The 21,985-nt window shown below is 37.8% G+C and overlaps 1 protein-coding gene across 1 annotated transcript in view; it reads left to right on the forward strand.

Moving 5' to 3' along the window:
- Nucleotides 1-14,802: 14,802 nt before the first annotated feature.
- PARP8 (poly(ADP-ribose) polymerase family member 8) overlaps nucleotides 14,803-21,985 on the forward strand; it is a gene marked incomplete at its 5' end in the record, with an annotated part of 30,869 nt that continues 23,686 nt past the window's right edge. Inside the window, 3 exons of the mRNA XM_029084185.1 lie at nucleotides 14,803-14,840; nucleotides 20,038-20,127; nucleotides 21,346-21,416. Coding sequence (XP_028940018.1) covers nucleotides 14,803-14,840; nucleotides 20,038-20,127; nucleotides 21,346-21,416 — 199 coding nt within the window. The remainder of the gene's footprint in view (nucleotides 14,841-20,037; nucleotides 20,128-21,345; nucleotides 21,417-21,985) is intronic.

A 21,985-nucleotide genomic window follows, 5' to 3' on the forward strand; every position in this document is an offset into this window, starting at 1 on the left:
AGCTGCATTACTGCTTCCATTGATGCTTTCTCTGCAGTCTGGGGCACTGCTGGCTGAACAGTTTTTCAAGACAGTGCAAGTGCATGTGGTGTCAGTGAGACATCAAGAAGGGAGGAATTATTCTTTGGTGTTTGATCCTCTTTTCTTTCATTCTATAGGTTAATTGTTTTTATTCTCTTTATTCCATCTCATTTTTCTTTATGTTAGTCTTCGTAGCTCTGTCTTTATTAAAGGCTCTGAGGAGATCTTCAGATTAAGAGCTCTCCATTAGTGAAAGACTTACTGGTTTTAATCTCACATTAGCAGAAGACTGAAGTTTTCTGGCCACGTTTACTTTCATTCTCTAGACTTACTGGAAATACGTCATAATAGAATGTCTGATTACACAACTTATCACTTACAGGTCGTTTACAATCTTTAGGATGCTTTGCAAGTTTTAGTGATCATTTTGGTGGCTGAGTGTGCTAAACTGTACAGACAGAGCAAGGGGTAAGGAAGGGGTGAAGGGAGTACACCATCTCTGACATTTTTTATTGCAGATTTGCTGGTGAAGAAGCTGAGACGAGGTGAAAAAAGCTTCACTTTTTTTTTTAAGTCAGGAAGAGTTTTGCCTGTTAAATTTCACGAGGCCAGGGTTTCATTGTGTATTTGGAGAATTAGGTAGCAATTTTGAGCATTAGGTAGCATGAGTCTTATTTTACCAGTTTCTCAAAGATATTTACATACTAACCTCATAAAAGGTGCTGAGGTAGTTGAATACCTTATAAGATACCTATATTTCTATAGAAATCCATGATAAAATGGACATTTTTATAATCTTGTGAGTACAATGAATTATCTAAAATGGTGGATATGTACTGATGGAATTTTCATGGAAATATAAACAGTTTAGATGTCTAACTTCCATTTCTGCAAAATTATTGTTGCCTAATTATTTTTTAAATCTAGACTAAAGGCCCTATTTTTCAAAACTGCTGATGGTTCCCACTGATTTCTGTTGGAGATGTAGAAGTTCAGCACAGATGAAAGGTAAATCAGTGTTTAGAAAGCTTTGTAGTCACTGACTGCCTTTTGAAAATGTGTGCATTTTTTTTCGCTGGGAGGCATATAGCAAGTCACTGTAACACAGCTGGGAATAGAACTACCTCTGCCTTTTCAAGAATACAGGGGCTTCCTAAGTCAGTGCTTCATCTGACATGTAATTAGTTTTTTGAGAAGACAGGGATCTAATTAAGACTAGTGGAGGGATTTTTTAATTGCATCTTTACAAATTAAAGTCGTATTCAAAATCTAACTACAGTTTGGGGTTGGATACTAAAATTATCTTTTGTTATTTGTTCTGTATTTTGCTTAGCATATTCTGTAGGAGTATCTTTCAGACTATATTCAGGTGTGGTTGGTTTGGTATGTAAGTAATATTCTGTAAGCATTTTTGCATCTCAAGGCATTCTTTGCCCAAAGAACAGCCCATGTGTTTAGAAGTTGCTCCTTATTAGATGGGCTGTTAACAAATACGCCTAAATGAAAAAAATAAAAAAAAATAAAAAAAAGAAAAAAAGAAAAAAAAAGTGCAGCATGCTTTCTGCTGCATTCTATCACAAAGAATAAATCAGAGTGGGTGATACTCAGGAACAGCTAAAATTCATGAGAAGTTGGTGGAAGAACTGTTTCAGGTCTTAGCCAATGCTGCCACTTCAAACGTATAAAAAGTGCTTGAACTGAAATTCCCTGCTGCTATTATTCTTCACACTATTGAAATATAGCACAGGGGTGTGCTTTGAGTTTTTTTCCATGAGTCACATAGAGAGTCGTCAGTTTCATATTCAACCTACAACTTTGTCCTCTGATCTACTAGTGAGAAAGGCAGGTACCATTTCACTCATTCATAACTCACTGAAACTAGCAGTGGGAAACATATTTGTTAGTAACCTCGCCAATGCAAAATTTTTCCATTAATTTTACGTAAGCTCCTTTTCCATCTTTAAATGGCTATGTGATTAGCCCTCTAACCCTTCCCTGGGAGAGTAATTCACTGTTTAATGATTTTCAGCCAAGTTATACTTTTTCCTCTGATTTCATCTGAATATGGCCTACCATTTTCCCTTGAGCCATCATGTAAATATCATATTCATCTTCATGTTTGCACTCTGGAAAACATGTCTCAGCAATCATCACATTTCCTACCACACCTGCTCATTGATTTGCCATACTCTTTATACCTAGCTGTCTGAACACATTTAAATTTTTTTGCTCGCTGGCCTGTTCTGCCAGATTGCTGATTGTTTCTTGATGATTCCATACCCCCTCCAATTTACTGACGTCTTTCTAATGCGAAGGACACCCAGAACTGAATGTTGTGTTTGAAGTGTACCTGTGCAGGTAGAGACTGAAACTGTCATATCTGAAAATAAAGGGGTAAAAAAAATTTGTATTTTCTTGATTTCAACTAATACTGAATTTTCCATTTTGTTTGCTGTTATGACTGCATGCTGTTCATGAGCGGTACAATGGCAGTGATGTTGCAAGTATTCCAGTGAGGCTCCAGGGGTGATAGTTTGACCTGCTCTTGTCCTACATACTGTCCGTTGCACCGCTGTAATTCTTAGGTCTGGGGCTGAGGAGGCTAAGCCTGCTGGCATTGTGGCTAGCCACATAGCACCTCCTTTTGTGTCTCTAATCACAGAAAATGGTGACCATGTTAGTGTAGTGGGACATCAGGATGAACCAACCCCTCAGATCTGCAAGTGATCCTCGCATCTGTGTGGCACAGGAGTCAGGAACAGCGATTGTCACCTTGGGTTAAAATGTGTGGAGGGTATGCATCCATGGTGTGTCATAATCTAGCAATTTTCAGAGGTGCTGGACACCGCCTTACTAACTTGACCAGGAGGCTGTGTGTACCTGTAAGGGACAGATAAATAACTGGCTCTAGGTATGCCAGTAGTCCTGAAGTATGTGAATGCATTATCTATGAGTTATAGAATCATAGAGTGGTTTGGATTGGAAAGGACCTTAAAGATCATCTAGTTCCAACCCCCCTGCCATCAGCAGGGACACCTTCCACTAGACCAGGTTGCTCAAAGCCTCATCCAACCTGGCATTGAACACTTCCAGGGAGGGGACATCCACAACTTCTCTGGGCAACCTGTGCCAGTGTCTCACCAGCCTCACAGAAAAGAATTTCTTCCTGATGTCTAATCTAAATCTATCCTCTTCCAGTTTAAAACCATTACATCTCATCTTTTAGGTCCCCTTCAGGCATTGGAACGCTGCTAACAGGTCTCCCCGGAGCCCTCTCTTCTCCCATCTGAACTCCAACTCTCTCAACCTTTCTTCATAGGAGAGGTGCTCCAGTCCTCTGATCATTTTTGTGGCCCTCCTCTAGACTCGCTTCAAGGGCTATGTCCTTCTTATGTTGGGGACCCCAGAACTGGATGCATGCACGTGGGGTCTCACGAGAGCGGATCAGAGGGGGAGAATCACCTCCCTCGACCTGCTGGCCACACTTTTCTTGATGCAGCCCAGGATATGATTGGCTTTCTGGGTTGTGAGCGCACATTGCCAGCTCATGTTGAGCTTCTTGTCCACCAGCACCCGCAAGTTCTCCTCAGGGCTGTTCTCGGTCTGTTCTCTACCCAGCCTGTATTTGTGCTTGGGATTGCCCCAAGCAGTGTGCAGGACCTTGCACTTGGCCTTGTTGAACTTCATGAGGTTCGCCTTGGCCCACCTCTCAAGCCTGTGAAGGTTCCTCTGGATGGCATATATGGAATAAAGTGTGTTTGGCAATTTCACAGGTAACATCTACTGAAAATCTTGCCCTTTGGGTTTTTTTTATGTTGAATGTGTGCAAGAATAAGCACCTTCAGTTTAGAATATTCCTAAAAGCTATAGTTTGATGTTCAGATTCTGTATTTGGAACTTATATATTGAGTTTTTACTGATGTTAATAGAAGCTGACTGTATGGAACTTACAGGAAAAAATAGTTTTAGTTCATAAATACGGTATTTCAGCTATACCAAGGAGTACTGGGGACTTTATTTATAAATAACTGGCTTTAAGTATGCCAGTGGTCCTGAATTATGTGAATGCATTATATTGGCATGAGTAAACTAGTTTTGGCAATTACATAGGTAACCTTTATTGAAAATCTTGCCTTTTGGGATTTTTTTGTGTTGAATGTGTGCAAGAATATGCATTTCTAGTTTAGAATATTTTTAAAAGCTATAGTTGGATGTTCAAATTCTACATTTGGAAGTTATATGTTGAGTTCGTATTAATGTTAATGGTAGATGTGTATATGGAACTTACAGAAAAAGATAATTTTAGTCCATAAATACAGTATTTCAGCTATACTAAGAAGTATTGGGGACTTTATTTAGGCAGGGGGGGAAGGAAAAATTGTATTTCTGTGAGATATCTCAAAGAACTGAAGAGAAATATTATTTAAGTTTGTTACTTTTTCCCTGCACAGCAGTGGATGTTGCACACCTCATTAGATAAACAAGCAAAATGCCAACTAATAAATGAATGTTTCGACTGATGCAAGGATGCTAAGGACTGTCCTCCATTACCAAACACTGCATGTAAAGGAAGGGAGCCATTCCATTTGTTGGGACACGATGGAGCTAAAAAAGGGAATGTCTCCAGGGATTTATACGGGCTTTATTTTTGTTTTTATTGCTTGGTAAGATGCTGGAATTATTTGCTAAAACAACTGCGTAAGACTTCCTATGACAAGATGCTCTCTTCTGTTGCTTGGATCACTGTAACTATTTGGTTTGCAGTTTGCCTTGTGTCTCTATCTTGGGATTATGGTTGTTTCTTTTTGTGTCTTTTAATTTTTATTTAGAAAGATTGCAACACAGAGGCTTTGTACAGGGGTTGGACAAGGGGTTTCTGTTCAATTGATCTGAATTTAAAACTGAGTTACTAGAATTATAGTCACAAGAGCCTCAAAACAGCCTTCCAATAACAACAATGTGGCCTCATGGCTTTAAGATAACTCTTAACTGGCTCCAAAAAGAGCACGTTGTGGTTGCTTCTGACAGCAATGCTCCAAAACAAAAAGAAAGAAGCTGAAGAGAGGAAAAACTTTCTTCCTTTAAAACAAGCAAAGAAACCAACAAATAAACAAAAACCTGTTGAAAACATAGTGGAAGAAGATGGGCCCAACCCTGGAAATAAGATGGCCAGAGGCTATGATCGTATATGCTGCTCTGGCTGCAGCTGAGCTCAGTCAGTTACTGTCCTGAGTTTGTTTTGTGTTCTGAATCCTGGGGAAGACCGAAATTGGATGAAGAGCTAATGGGGAGGATGGATAGAGAATTCGAACTAGTGGGATCAGTGGAGAGAAGGAAGAACACAGAAGAGAGGTTTAAGGAGTATCCGTGTCAAGGGGAGGGAGCTGGACACAGTCAGACAGGGTGACTGCAAGAAGAGGTAGCTTTTGTAGTTCTGGGTAAAATAATCTAATTCTGGTATAGTCTGATTGTGGAAAACTTGGCTTTGCACACATAGCTGTATTTTGATGTAATTCTTTCTGGAATGACACACAGCATGAACTCTGTGCCCGATCTCCCCTCCTCCCCCGGCCAAGTGTTCTTGATTTGCTTATTTCATAACTGCTATTTTTATTTTTAGGAGTGCCCTCATGTTTGTTGGAGTGATGATTAATCCTGTAGACTTCGATGCATTTACTAGAAGTTGCTATGCCTTTTTCATTGGATGCTTTGCAAACAGGAAATGGTTGAGCTGCATTCTGTATCCCTTTATTTGAATAACATGCTAAATCAAGCGGGACTTTATGAATAATGTTCACCATTTGATTCAGATGCACTTTGGTTGCCTGTAAGGACCAGTAGCGCAATTATTATAAGTGACAAATGCAAACATATAATAACTTTGACAGTGCCTCTGTTCCACCAGGTTATGTCAAGAAATGAAAGCAGTGCCATTTTTGACACGTTGACACTGCTCATCTCTCTTTGGAATAGTTCTACTTTGTTGTCAATAGATATGCCTGTGACTTTTCATATGTCATCACACACACACATTTTCCAACATCCAGAGGAAAAGCTTACTCAGAGTCACTTGTTATTCTTTTCTGTATAATTACTAGTGCACCATGGGGAGTTTTGATGTACAGTGAAAGGAGCGTGTGCACAAATTTCAATTCTTTGCAAGCACCTGGCTTTATCTAGCAGCAAAAAATAGCTGTGACTGATGCTGAGTCATCAGTTATTGGATCACAAGGGATACAGAAACTTGTTGAACTATTGTGTGTTTCAGAAGGATACTTAAGGTGGCCTGTATATCTGAAAAAAAATTGCTGAGATGCAGACACACACATTCAACACATTTTAAAGGGAACTTGAAAAGCTGTTTAGAAATCCATGAGGCTTGTTTTAATTAGGAATCCACAAAATAACATGGATGTGAAATGCTTCACAGTCCAGTTGTATAGCACACTGCCAGTACAAAAAAAAGTGTTCACCAAAATGTGCACCCTTTGGAATACATCTTTAAATTTTTAGCCAAGCAATTCAGTACTTGTTTCTAGAAATATCAGGAGTGTGGTAGGAGCCAGAATCTTGTATTTTCTTTGCAACTTGTCTGTAATCCTTGACAGGTTTTGAAGTCTCCCTTGGACTACAGTGGGATTTAATTGAAGTTCTAAATTCTCTAACAGAAAAGAAAATAAATTTTAATATAGTGAGATTATTCTTGCTGCCCTTGATTAAAAGTCACATTTTCCATAGCTGTGGTAATATGTGTCTGAAAACTTATGTCCGCCTCCTTTTACTTTTTGTCTCATTTATGAAGACTTCTAATTGTCTTTTCCAGAAGTTAATAAGGTTGTTTTTTGTAGTTGTTATTTTATTTAATCACATCAGTTTTTATTTCATTGCTTTAAAAAAGCAGTAATCCTGTGTGTCCAATTTTTATTTCACTGTGTGAAAGAGCAAAAAGCCTGCATATCTATTAGTATATTAAAAACCCTTATGCAAACGTTTATTTTCGGAACCATGTCATGTCTGTGCTATCTTCTGTATTTCTGACTCGTGTTTTTCTAACTGCTGTTCGTCCATCTGTCTGTTTGGAGGTGCATGTCACTTCGTGGTTAGTGTTTTGTGCAACTGGAACTTTTTTTTTTTCTCTTCCATTTATGTTTTTGTCACATTCCTGGGACTGTACTGTAAAGGTATCTTGAATGAATGGAGTACAGTACTTACTGATTTGTATTGGCTAATAGTATTTACATCACTCATTAATATGATTCGCAATTCATTAAAATGCGTGTTATAGTATTATAAATGTACATTTATAAATACATTTTTAAAGTCTCCCTGCTTTTTACTAAAGACATTGTGATTGCTAGCAATAGTTGATTACAAAATTTACCTGGTAGGAAAATTCAGAATACTGCCATAGTTTTATATATATTTCTGAATATGAGCTTCAGTGGAGCTCTTCCTCAGTTGATGTGTGCTGGGTGGCATGGTATCTTTCAAAATCTGTATAGTGGAAGAGCAAGATTATTTTTCCTGTAGTATAATTGCATTGTTTTTTAAGAGCTCCACTGAAGGGTAGTGAAGTGTTTCATAGCACAGTAGTCATACATACCAACAGATGAAACATTTTGCTAATTGACTTGTACATGAGTTGTCAAAAAGCCCAACATTTGTTATTCTTTCATGGTTGTGGCAGTTGAACACCAAAAAGAGAGTTTGCATTAAACTTCTTTGTTTTAGCTGTAAGTAACACAGTAGTAATTTTTGCTTATTTTTGACTTGCTTTTATAGTTATTTTGTTCTGTTTTCAACATAAAACAAAATTATTGTCTTCATGCCGTGACTTTGGAAGACTTGTCTTTTGGTGGTGTCCATTAAGCAGCAGAGATCTTTTTGCTGTAGAACATTGCTGCTAATGGCTGCTGGTTCTCTTCTGTTGTTATTTGCATGCATGTCATCTTTGTATAAGTTGGAAGAAAGACTTGACATTGAAGCCTTTTACAGTGTGCTTAACTATTAGTTTTGAGTTGTAGTTATCTTCAGAGAATTCAAATAAGGTCAGCTACAAAAAAAGCCCCCAAAATAAAGGATTTCTTTTCTTGTTAACTATTCCATATTTTTTGTGTAAATAGCCTATGTAGTTTTTCAGTTTGCCAATGCCTAAATACCTTTATCTCCTACCAGTTCTCAAGGCAGTTGTTCAAAGGTCAGATATTTCAGGAGTGCAATTTGAAAGTTTTGTTTGGATGGGATCCCACAGTACATCTTCTGAAAATCATAATTTCAACCCTATGTTTGTGATATGATTTATTGCCAAACTATTAGGTTTTGAACTGGATTTCAGACCAGTTACTAGAGAAGAGAGTGGCCTGTGTTAATGGTGGAATCCTTTTGGAACCAATTTTCATTCATCTGAGGAAAAAGGCTGGTCAGAAGTAAAATAGTATGAAGGGTCTGGCTTCAGGATCCAATGGTTGTCCTGTTGAAGTAGAAGAGGAGACTAACGGCTGTGAAAGTAATAGGAATCCATTGAAGAGTTTAGAAGCATTTTCAAAAATAAGGAAACAAAGGAGTGAAGATGGGAATGGGAATATTTTCTGTTTAATTAGTGGACATTCATGAAATGTTGATCTACCGTGGCATGTTATGTATAGATGCTGAAGATGAGTAGTAATTTTGAGAGCTGATAGCTAGAAGTTGGTAAAAGAATACAATTTCAGTTGCATCTGTTCAATTGAATCTTATTCCTTCTTACTGCTTCACCTAGAAGAGAGTAAAAACATCAGGTCTACATCATGCTGTGCTTTCAAAAATATTATACAGGCCATTAAAAAGGCCCTTTGGCCCGAAGTTTTCTTGTCAGAGTTTCACTAATCTTTTCTTCAGCTCACAAACTTGTTCAGAGGTTGACTCTGGCATATAATCATTACCACAATAGCATTTCAGCTTATGTATTTGTCCATAGCTTACTTTGATGAGTCTTAGTATTTTTCTTCAGATATAAAGTTTCAAGCATCTTACTAACTTATTGTATCACTTAATTGATAAAATAGATCTGAGATTTTAGATATAATAAAGAAAAAATGCTCTCTTTTGAATCTTGTAGCTCCAGATGCATTAAGAACATCCTCTTTACTTTTTTCTTATATCTTGTTATAGATTGGCATGAAACTACCATAAGATTCCACATGACAAAAAAATTTTGTTTCCTTTCTTCAGCTTGTTTGCAAAGTAGAACATTAGCACATGGACCTCTGATTCTAGTAGAGACAGCTAAAACTGGAACAGAAACTAGATCACAATTTCCACACTTAATAAGGCAGTAAGTCAGCTGTTGCCATGGGACAGAGCTGGTTGACTTGTCATAACCGTTCCATAGGCATATAAATCTTAGACTTGTGCCAGATGGTTCACGCTGTTCCAGCTGTGCAAAGCAGCTGGAAATTCAACTTAAAGGATTTATTCCCCAGAGAGAAACTACAGGTGGCAGAGAGTTGAGATAACGTGAATTTGATGGGGAAGATACATCATACACCCTAGCTGCAGCGTCACCATTGTGGCTTCAGGGTGCATATCTGATCCTGGGGTTTGTACCATGATAGGTGTAATAAACAACCAAGCCTTGTAATCAAGGTAGATTTTGGTTTATTTGCAAGGACAAAGTCAATAAAGCAAAAGTACAGCACTGGGTGCTTGACCCAAGTCAGAGGCACACCGAAAAAGATACATTATCCCTTAATATACATTTAGGATTGCATCAGTCACATACATATTCATTTTAAGGTTGGGTTATTATAATTTGTTTTTAAAAGGAGCAGGGTTATCCTAATTACTGTGGGGGAACTTATTAAGATAAAATCCTATCTTTTCATGCACGTGCGCTACTGCCTGGTGGTTGTGGGAAAGGCCCTTGGGAGGAAGGCCCACAGTCTTCTTCAGAGTGACCTCTTCACCCCTGGTGAGTTACCCAAACTCCAGACCGCTGGTTTGGTTCTCTCCAGATGGTGGGTGCAGTGGTGTTCATATCTCCACAGTTCCTCAACTTCCCCCTTTGTTCCCCCCTATCTCTACAGTCTCTCTACAATTTCCCCCTTTTGTTCCCCCACGGGTTAGTCATTTCAGGCCTCTTCATCAAATTCCCCATATGTTAGCAAAAAAAAAGAATTATTATGGCGAAAGCCAACAACACTCTCCCCCATCTTTCACAATAGGTAAAGACTGCAGTTCGAGGCACAGGAAATAATCTTACAAATTGATGTAAAGAGGTGAATCTGGTTATTTTCCTTTTTATGAATGTGCTTTGTTGCAGTAACTTGTGCTGTGCTGCCTTTTTCAGCTTTCATGGATTTTTTCTTTGCCTCAAAGCTTCAATTTGGGGTAATATTTTCTCTGGTCTAATCGATTTGGACTCTGGACTCCTTTTAAACTAGCTTTGAGAAATTATAGTAATGTCAAATGCAGGTGAATCTACTTGTTTTGTACCAAATTGGGACAGATTCATCTGAAAAATAGCAATTACGTGGTGGATCCCCATCTAGTTGATGAATTAGTTCTCAGATGCAGATAGACCTTTGCAGGATAATCTTTCTGAATAAGGAACAGATATGGTTAAAACACATTGGAAAATGCTTGCAAGGAGTCCCCTGTGAGTAGAGTTGTTACTAAGCTAAGGCTGTGGATCTACATGTTAATATTATTTCAAGCAATAAGAATTTTACATTAAAAACTCGTAAGCAGTGAAACGTGACAAGTCTCACTAATTTCTCATATGGTGCTTTACTGCTTGTTAAATAACAAAAATTTTACTAGGCCATTCCTAGTATGAAGCTTGTACTGAGTTTAAGGGTCAAGAAACATATGTACTGTAGGATGCTTTCTGCAGAGGGTCTAAGCTGAATAAAACAGAAATAACACCATCACTGAAGCTTTGTTTACACCCAAGAGTTTAACTATGTTCATGCAGCTAAAGCAATATAACTGAATGAGCAAGGATGATGGTTGGCTCGTTAGAATGTGTTTATGGGAATGGAAATAAATTACAGTGCTATAAGCTGTATTTATAGCAATATAACTGCAATAGGGTTGTACAGAGGAACTGCATTGCCAGAAGGAAAAAATCACATCTCTCACTGGATTATAATCATGTTGTACTTTTATGTTGGGGCCAGGCCTAAATTAATTCCAGTTGCATTTATGAGTACTTAAACAAGAAAACTCCTTCAGTAAAGGCTTTATTTGGCTCTGAGAGGTGTTGAACATCTGCATTTTCACTGAAGTCTGTGCTGTTTAAGGTGCTGTAAGCCATCACAGTCCTGTGTTGCTGTCTTGTCTCTAAATCTCATTGTTATCAGTGGGAAAATGCTTGGGTGCCTGCAGGACAAGAGCGTATTCAGAGACCTTTGTTAGCCTGGTATGTCTTGTTTTCTGACAAATCAGGTGCACAGTCAGTAGGAAGCTGTTTATCCTGAGTGCAGAAATCATGCCAAAGTGAGATCCTGTGTGACAATTGTGGGGAAAACTGGGACATGAAACCCAAGTTTCAGTAGTTTTATTTCTGCTTTTTGCTTCTGTAGCCTGCACATAACTAACATAAGATTACAAGCCCAAGCAAAGCATCACCACCTCTCTCTGGGGGCTCAAACAAGCCATTTATTCTCCCTGAATATGAGTTTAAATACATGTAAGAGGAATGGGCTATCTAAAATGCTGTTCCCACAAGCGCTTTGTCTTGTATAGTATTTCACTAATACTTCCCAGAGTACACTACTCTGGGAACACTGAAGGGAGGGCAGCACAGAATCCCAACATCTGATGAAGATGTGACTTTAGAAAGACAATTAGACATTCTTTTTTTTTTTTTTTTTTTTTTTGGCGAGAGGGGGAGGTAGAAAAATTAATAATGTAAAGAGTTTCAGATTAAACACACCTAACATAATAAACTAATAGTTCTGCTGAGTTGAGGACTAAATTAACTTTGTTCAGTTCCTAAACTGAGTCAGTAGTTTTTCAAATAAAAACTCCTGGTTTATTTTCATTGGAAGTAAATAACTAATTTTCAGGCATTTTGTTCTTTAATCTTTGTTTCACATCTCCTTTAAACACTTTCCTTTGAACTGGCAGCTTAGGCTCATCAGATTATTTTACTATTTCCAACATACTACCATTTAATTTTGGTTTGGCAGATAGATTTTCTGTTGATGCTTTTCAGATTTTGGTGACATTAGATTTTGGTGGCAATTTTTTTTCTGTAAGGAGACTTTCTATTACTGGAATCACAGAAAAAATTTACTTTACATTATTTTTACTTTTCATTTCTCCTCTCTGATAATTTTCATCTTAGTACTGAGACCACTGCTAGGTTCAGTGGGCTCTGGATCAGACCCTGAATTTGCTTGCAGTCATTACAGAATCTGCTTTGAGACTGTTTCTAACCTGCATCTACATGAACCTTTTCATTTTAGTTCCATCTCACAAGACCTACAGCATATTTTTTTCTTATTATTTTCCATGTAATGTTGCCACAGCTGGTGCTGCCACAGATGCCACGCAATAAAGAAGAAGGAAGAGAAACACGCTTTCGTAGGGTTTCTGTACACACGCGCATAGAGTAATTACGTGGGAGGATGAACTATGCGAACTTAGCTGGTCCAGTTTCCACTGAAAGCAGAAGTTAATTTCGAAGTGAGATTAAGTTGATGAGGGTCTTACCCAGTTGAGTTTTGCATAGCTGCACTGATGGACATTCTGCAACTTCTTCAGCTGCTGTTCTTGTTCTTATATGAAGAATATTTCTTTTATACATACGTGGAATTTCCCTGCTTTGTTGCAGTTTTTAAATTGGATTGAGATGGTTTTTAAATTAGAATGTGGCATGATTTCTAGAAAAGTTTTTCTTTTATTGGAATAAAAGTCTACACTTGAAGATAATCCTATATACCAATAGTCAAACAAACCCATATGCAGCAATTCTGGAGGCAGCAAAGAGGTGTGCAGGCAGCCAGTTTAAAAGAGTAAGACAGAATATCTCTTTCAGTAGTAAAAGGAAGAAGTCATGGTTACAAACACAATGTCTGGAAGATGGGTTTTGCTAAGAACAGGCCCTTAATTAACTTCTTGGGGTTTTTTGTTTAGTTTTGCTTTGTTGGTTGATTTTGTGCACCACAGGACAAAATTCTCCACACATGACTGCACTGAGGTATAACATTCCCTATTTAAAATAGTGATATTTTATGCCATGACAGATTAATTAGATTTAAATAACCTAGTCTTCAGGGAAAATGCTTCAAGATGAGGGGATGCAGATGCTGCCTGTTCCAAATGTCTGAAAAATAATTAAAAGAGAAAAATCATGAAATGTTGAATTTACACAGTGATGGGATTTAATTCTGGCTTGACTGAGGCTATCAAGAGTTGTGTGGGTAAATCTGTTGTCAGCTGCAATAAACACTCATTCTGCTTCCATTTATGTGAACATTTGCAGCTGTTGAAGAAACAAGCATCTTTGCCTCTTAGTCAAACAATACATAAAATGAATTATACTAGAACAGATGATGTGCAAAAACAGGTGACAGAGCTGTATAGTAATAGATTGACTTACGGAAGAAAGTGTGAGGGACATACTTTTTCATATTGATTTCCTCCTACAGCCATTGGACTGTGGAAGTGGAGCTCATTTAATGAAAGTCCTTGAGAGAGAAAAAGAAAAAAATCATACATGGTTTTATTTTATAGTTTACGTGAAAGTTGTATTAATGTAATTTAGAACGATCCACTGAATCAATTTTCAATGATGTACAAAACGTACCAAAATTTATTAAGAGAACTGTGCCACCCTGCCTTTGTCTGTCTGCTTAACTCAACTACAGACATGAACACACACCATTTATTATTTAAATGTATAAGTTGACACATACAGTTTATAGGATTTAGAAGTGGAAAGAACATGAATTATACAACAGAAAGCTTTCAGCATGCTGCAGAGTTGAATGTTATTGAAGCAAAATGAAGACGTACGTTAGCCTTAAAAAAATCAAATGGACTTGATGGCTAGTTAGATAACTGAGCAGACCATCATGCCCATTTTTCCTGCTCTCAGTGGTGAATTTAGTGAAGATCTCACTGGGGAGGCACATGTGGGCTGAGTGTGTGTTTGTATGACTGTTTTCTGATGAAACAGATTCAGATAATCCCTACAGTGAAGATACCCTTTAGTGTGACCATAGCTTTTTCAAATTCGATTTGAATTCAGCTTGACAAAGAGGTACAGGTATCACATAACATTGCCACAACTGTTATGAGATTTTGATGAGAGGAAGGAGCCCGAGGCATCCAGAACCTTTGCTGAGATTAACAATGTACAGCTAGTGAGAAAGCTTCCTACCAAGTCTTGACTCAACGCAGAAACCAGATGCAGGGAAAACTGGGCTTTTCTAGTTCTAGTGTTCAAAGAGCGACCTTTTTTTTTAAGCATAAGTATAGATATTGTGAAATGTTACTCTAAAGTTAATATAATGCGGTCTTGCTATTCTTGTTAAGGAGATTGAAACTGGGATGTGCCAATTTAGCAAAGTGAGCTTCCAAAATGAGCATGATGCTTTTTTTCTTAGCTGAACACTTAAAAAAACATCAAATACCTGTTGCCTTCTGTCCTGGTAACTGTCAGGAACCTGTAAACAAACATAAAATAATACAGGAGCAGAAAAAAAAAAAAATGTTATGCCAGCAGTAAATTTTGTTGTTATTAATTCTGTTATTTCTTCTTTTTTTTTTTTTTTTTTTTTCTTTTTACAGTGTATCCTATTCAGTGCATGTCTCTGAGGATTACCCAGGTACAGTGCAACATTCTTGTCCATGACATGTGTGCATGTTACTGCAATTTGCTATATTCAGATGAGAATATCTGAAAGGGTGTTGATGTCTTCCAGGTGCATCTTTGTGCTAATCATTTTCCATTAGTTAGATTATTTTCACAGTCATTTCTCCTTTTCAGGCAACATTTATCAGCTGGGTCAGGGTGAGAAAACCTGGTTCACAAGTTTACAGAGACCGGAGCTTGTGATGCTTTCCATGTCTGGAGCCAACAATTATAAGAGTGAGAAAGAGCCCAACTCCTTTTTGGCATGGTAGATAAAGCTTGATCTTTCAAGAGGCTGAGCAGTCTGGCATGGGGCCAGCAACGCACTTCTGCATTAGACCTTACTGAGACTCCTTATATTCTTCAAGTTAAGCCTGTGGACTGCACTGATGCTTTTCAGAGTCAGTTGGAGCCATGGGTTTGTGTATGGGTGTGTTTTTGGTAACGTAGGCTTGCAAAGCTGTTCCCAGCTGCTCAGTCCTGCCTCCCTTTTGTACTCTGAGCTGGGTTGGCAGAAGCATTTGTGTAACCATGTAGCCAGTCTAGACAAGGGGAATCATATGAAAGACAACCAGGCAAGAGCAAAAGCTAGCTTCCAGCTAGCTTAATTGTCCAATTTCCTTCACAAAGAGACTGCAGATACTTCAGGTGGCACAGAAGTTAGCAGAAGCAGGAGAGAGAAGCGGGAATGAGAGCAGACAGGTGCCGTGCAAGTAAAGGTACACGGTAGTATTGTTGGATTGCACCACATGGTGTATTTTGCACCTGTGAGTATTTAATAGTGTAAGTACCATGAATTATATGAATCTTCTGGCCTTTTTTTGGTCTTTATCTGCAACATCTCTGTAGTATTTCTAAAATAAGTTTTTTTTGTTTCTTTTAGAACCTCTAAGGAAGTGAGGCTTTGATCTTCTTCATTGATAAGCAGTAGACTATGCCTATTCAAAACACCAAGAGTGTTTGAAGCAGATAGAGAAATCATCAGCAGCAGTAATGCTAAATACAATGGATATGTGAAAGAATGCTAACAACCTTTATGAGATATATTTTTTTTACCAGTAAAAACTGGAGGGAAAACTGCTGCTAATAGTAGTCTATTCAACATGTAGTAAGTAGAGAGACTGAGATTCATAATATACACAATCATACTGGTGATAAATTGATTTACTGATTACAACATTCACCTGACAGTGAACAGAAGGACAAATAGTTGAAAAAAAAATCTACATCATATGTTATTAATTGTTTGTTTTATTAAACATTAGTAATGAATTATTCATTTCAGGGTTTAACCTATTATGAAGGCACAAAACTTCATCTCTGGGAACCCCTAACTAAATGGCAACCTGGAGCACTGAACCAGCAGTTACTCCCACAGCACATGAGATCTCATCTCCCGGCAAAATTCTGTCTGACAAACCTCAAACTTCCTTTACGCATGCTATTTGCAGCATGCCCTGTTGGCCTACAAGCCTGGGTGACTTTGGTGGCTCTAAAACCTAATGAATATTCTCTGCCATCACCCCCTATATTTTGAAGCCAGATAGAATTTGAACATTTTACACTGTAGCTGACTTGGTAAGGGGGGCGTAAACCAGCTGCATGTGTTTACTGATCAAGGCTTTGGAGGACCTGATTTCCTTCATATTGCAAGCTTTTGCAGGATCTATGTTTGCTTTGTGATGAAGAGGTGTTTAGTGTGTTAGGAATGACTTTGCCATTTTACAGCTTTGATCCTAAAAATACTTGTTTTGACTTGGTGAGCCAAATTCTTTGTCTTGTTTCTTCGTCCTAAATCTCTAACTTAACATTACTACTGACTGTGGCTCTCTTTCTCTGGCATATATTTTAAGGGGTGTTTCAGGGATATGTTAGGGTGTGATGGTGTTAAGTCTGGGAGGCTCTGTGCTGATGTTCTGCTCAACTGGAAGATAATCTTCAAGTATTGATGCTAGTCAATAGAGTTCAGAGCAACACATGCTCATCAAATTAAATTTCTCACAGGATAAATCTTTACAGATCAAAGTTTAAGTCCATTACTGTACGGCTATACCAAAGCTTTATCCTCTGGAGATTAAGAGTGTGTCATACACAGTGGATCAGATTTGGAAATCTGAGAGAAGACTGTCACAGTTGATCATCAGATAAATTGCTAATGCATGCAATAAATATATGAAAATAGAATATATTAAGTTACTATACAAATTATATTCATTCAGCCAAAAGTGGTGCCACCACAAGTAAGTTTTAGATGCTATAAGAAGGGCTTTGGGTACTGCATATACTCTAGCTCCCTGCATTGCTGTTATGTATGCAGCATCACCGCTTTAGCACTGATAACAGTGTGTAGCTATTGTTGAATTGCTTCATAGGCCATCAAAAGATTACAAACAGCTGAATGTTAAATCATACCTATGGGAACCGTAATATGACATGACAACTTTCAATCATGGAAGGTGTTTGAAAGTTCTGTAATTATGAGTGAAAGCTAAAAATATGCTCACAAAGGCACAGTGGAGGACGTAATAGGAATAGTGTTGAGACAGTAATGTCTCAAAGTTATATATACATCGCTGCAATTGTGAAAACATCACTGAAAATTTTAGAGGCAGATAATAACAGTTCTAGCAAAATATTTCTGTAACTGTTTTCTCATAACATTGACATAACTGGGGAAAAGTAATGCTCCTAAGGAGCAGTTATAGAATATCACATCAATGAGTAGACTGAAGTCCCACTAATATGAGCGGATCATGTCTCCTGTGAGAATGATTACAGCAGCAAGCATTTTGGTAATGAATATATGTTCAGAGTGATATGTATTGACTGCCATAAACTTGTAGAACTGCTGTAGTCCTTTATCCCAGTGATTTGTGGGATACACACGTGTTAACAGAAACATCCTTTTCTTAGACCTTGTTAGATTGCAGCAGAGATGGAAAGAACCAGTTCGGCAACAAGTGGTTTGCTGCATCCTTCCACTAGCTCCAGGCACTGGGTCCTCCAATTAAGAGGAGAGGTGTTCCGGGGTGTAGTGTGTTAGAAAATGAGTGTTGAAGAAAGCAAACCAAACCCAGTATATTAATTTCAAGTTTCATTGGATTGATGGAAGGAAAAAAAAACTCTAATGCCTGCCAAATAGAAAAGGAAAACAAAAACTTGGCAGTGAAAATCATATTATCCAGCTGCCAAGAAAGAATGACAATGGGCATAAAAATATAATTAAAATCTATAAAACCTGGAATTGAATGGTCTTTTTTTCCATATATGTATATCATGGTAATTGTCTATTCTGTACAGCATATATTGTTGTTTTTCCTACTTTTTCATACAGCAATATGTTCCAGCACATGGGTTCCCTTTCTCCCATCCATATATGTGGTTTTAGGTATACTTAGAGCCAAATTGTGGCCTCTGTGATTCCAGCTCTTTAGGCTCTATAGCAGTAAGTTACACTCCCAAACCTGGGATAGGAATGGGCCTTTGTGGTATATGTCCAGAGCCACCCAGCACAGTGAGGCTGACACTGAAATGATGAGAGCAAGGTGGAGCATACAAATAGAGACAAGGCAGGGCTGGTGCAGAGGGTCAGATGCAGCTGACCTGAAAGCACAGTTCATAGCCTGTCCTGCTGATAGACAAAAGTGGAAGAAGGAGTGCGTGCTGGCAAATGGCTGCAGGAACCCTATTTTATTTGCATGATGTTGTGGCTTTAAAACATATCACTGTGCCAACTGTGTAGCAGAGCAGACACAGACTGAGCTGATGGAGCAGGTTGCTCTGCCTACTGGAGTGCAGGGCTCAGGGAAAAGTGGTGTCAGCCTTCTGTAGCAATTGCCTGCATGCAATACATGTATGTTAAGCTAAGCACAGATTACTCAGATTACCTCGTGGGACAGTGCAGGAGTGGAAGTAGCTGAATGTGTGGGATAGTGTCAGTCTTGGTAGATGTGTGTGAATGTGGCAGAGAGGCTGTTTCACAGGCGGTGGGCCAGGAAAGCCCCACGCGCCTGTCTGCGTGCGGCCCTGCAGCTGCTGGTCTGCAAAGGCAGCATGGCACATCTGTGTGAGAAAGGGGCTTTGTCTTGATAACAGGCTGCTAGGAACCTCTGTAATACAAAGGATAATATTACTGAATTTACTAGTCAATTAATGTTAACATCTTTAATATTTCACTGGAAGCCATGTGGTCAAAGGCTTTGAGATTGCAGCAGTATGCTTAAAATTACATGTAAGTTCATGCACTTTGCTGATGTGGGACCAGAGTGTTAGGAATTAAGATAGAACAAGTCCTTGTTTCAATTCTCTTATTTTTCTCTTTATCTGTGATTATCTTAATAGTCAGGCTTTCTGCTCTAGATCATAAGTTTCAATTTAGTCCAGATGAGTAAAAACCAAAATATTATTACTTTCATAGGCAGTTGAGCAATTCATGAAAAATTAGCTCCTGCAGATACTACAATATAAACTTATTACTCCTTGTTTGTTGTTACCAAATGTTTGGTTTCAAAGCAAAAAAAGAAAACAAACCAAAAAAGCCCAAGACACACACACCTCTCAGCCTAATACCTACATTTTGTAAGAAAATTTGGGATAGACTTTCCATATTTATATCCATACTTAATGTTTTTGTTAAGTGGGAAGATTTTTTTTTTCCCCAAATCAAGCACAAAGGTTATCCACTGATTAGAAGATACTTCAAACAACTGTAATGTAACTAGGAAAAATGAAGCACAGGTATTTTGTATAATGGGCTGTTAACACCAAGCTCTGAATGCAGCCTTCACTCTGCACAGCATATCTAGCTTGAGTTTTAATGTCAGGCATAGCAAAAAGTATAGAACAAGTTTTCATTTTGGAAAAGGTTGGCTCAAACCTTCGTAAGCCTTGTGGAATGGTTCAGAGCAGTGCTTGGTGTGATTCATGAACTCCAGGGGTTTGCTTGTATAAAATTTGGATCCTCATCTTCCATCCTTTTGGTATTTTTCTTTTTGTTAGCAATCTCAAGAGAAAAAAAAAAACAAAACCAACACACCAGGAAGATGATAGTGCTCAGCTTCCTTAACCATCTGGGGAGTGGTTCCTTATGGTACAGGGTGGGATGAGCAACTTGGGAAGGGGCTGGCAGAGCACAACTGGACTTCACCATGCAAGGTGTTTTTCTTTCGTAGATAACACTTATGTTTCCAGTTCTGATAACGATGAAGATGTGTTAGTTACAACAGAGCCAATTCCAGTAATTTTCCATCAAATCGCTACAGGTAATCTTATGTCCCAAGTGTTTAATTGAGTTCATATTTTGTGAGAAAAGAAAAGATGGTGCCCGCACTTAAAGGGAGTTAATGTGGGCAGCTATGCAGTTTGCTATTTGTTCACAGTCTTACTGTAGTAATTGTCCTACATTTCAGAATATAAGAAATTAAAATATTTCTTTTGGGGATCACCATGATTGTGTAGGCCGAATGTATTTTATTCTTTTAATATCTTGCAGTCTGTGCTCAAGCTGCTTGAATACAGTTAGTGGTGTTTAATACTTCCCAATTATAAGTTTTAATGCTCAGTTGCTTTAAACTTCACTAAATCTTCATGACTGGAGATGAAACAGTCTATAACTGCCATTGCTTCTGATAAATTATTTCAGGAAATTTTAAACAAAATGGTTCAGCTGTTTCATTAAATTGGACTATGGAAAAAAAAGTGTTTTTTTCCCAGTGATTTTAGGAACCTCTCATTTGAAATTATTTCCATACTTTCAGAAAGTATTTGATATGTGAAAGGCCATGCTTTTCAGACATACAGGCACATTTGTACAATATAGAGTTTATAGAGACTTTTTAGATTTTATCGGTGAAATTCCCTGATGATTTCAGGCTACAGGAGAAATTACATAGAGCTGTCTTAATTCTGGCAGTTCTTCAGATAGAAACACCTGACTTTGCAGACTTTCTATTATTATTATTACAATACTTTGGGCTTTTTTTGCGTAACACAGAATTATTTTGAATTCCACTGGAAAACCAATATGATCTTCAGTCTCTGATCTCATTTGTACTAATGTAAATCAAGAATAATTTTATTAAGGTCAGTGCAGTGGCACCCAAACAAAAACTGGCTATTATAGTCAGAAGTTCAAGATAAATTTTACTTGTAAATATTTCTGTAATTTAAAAATAGATAAAGCCTGCCATTTAAAATAGAATAAAATGCCATGTTTTATATAGAAGATGATCTGATTTAATTTTGCTGAAGGATTTTGATTTTTCATTCTTTTATAAAGTATACAAAAATAATTAATGAGTCTTCTGAGATGTAGGGGCTTCTTAATTTTAGACTACTTTTTAAAACTCTTTGGTGCTTTTCATATCTGTAACTTTTTGTTCCTTATTTGCTCTACTACTACAACTAAGTATTTAAAGTCTACATATGCAAAATTGTTTCACATTTTGCACAGATGTCCCTATTTTCCCTTTTCTTTTAAGAATTAAGAAAAACCAGTGATGTCAACTATTGCTTATCCATAAAATCAAAATTACAGAGGGAGAATGGAGAGGTATGTATTTCTTGTATGCATATTTTAAGAAGTTATTTTAAGAAACAAGAGAAAATAATAAAATAAGAATGTTTACTGTAGATTTCCTATCAAATATGTGCTTACACAAACTGTACACATTTACATGTTTTAGAAGGTGAGCATAGTACTCTGGGTTTCATACGTGGTTTTCATAGGGAATCAATTAGTTGGGATATGGATGCTCCCATCTTAGGAAATGTGATTTCAACATTTATTTCATTTTTTATTCAAAAGTGGTATAGACCCTGTCTGCCCTAAAAATATAACTCTCCTGGAGAAGATCGTGATGCCATTACCTTTTAGCCTACTCTCGCACATAGGACCAGATCCCATTTTTTAGCTCACTGCTTCTTCATGTGGCCTACAGCAACCCCAGTGGAGGCTCTAGACCTCTGCATGACTCTATTCACCATAAATAGTGTCTGGAGTATTAAGGCCTTCCAGTCATGGTTGTATTTATAACGTACCTCTGACATAAGTCCCTGAGCAGTCTCATAGAGACATTAACTGAAGAAAGAAGTGGCACTAACGTGAAGTCTGCAGGGCTA

The sequence above is a fragment of the Antrostomus carolinensis genome, unplaced genomic scaffold, assembly GCF_000700745.2.
Source record: "Antrostomus carolinensis isolate BGI_N321 unplaced genomic scaffold, ASM70074v2 scaffold23683, whole genome shotgun sequence".
Lineage (NCBI taxonomy): Eukaryota > Metazoa > Chordata > Aves > Caprimulgiformes > Caprimulgidae > Antrostomus > Antrostomus carolinensis.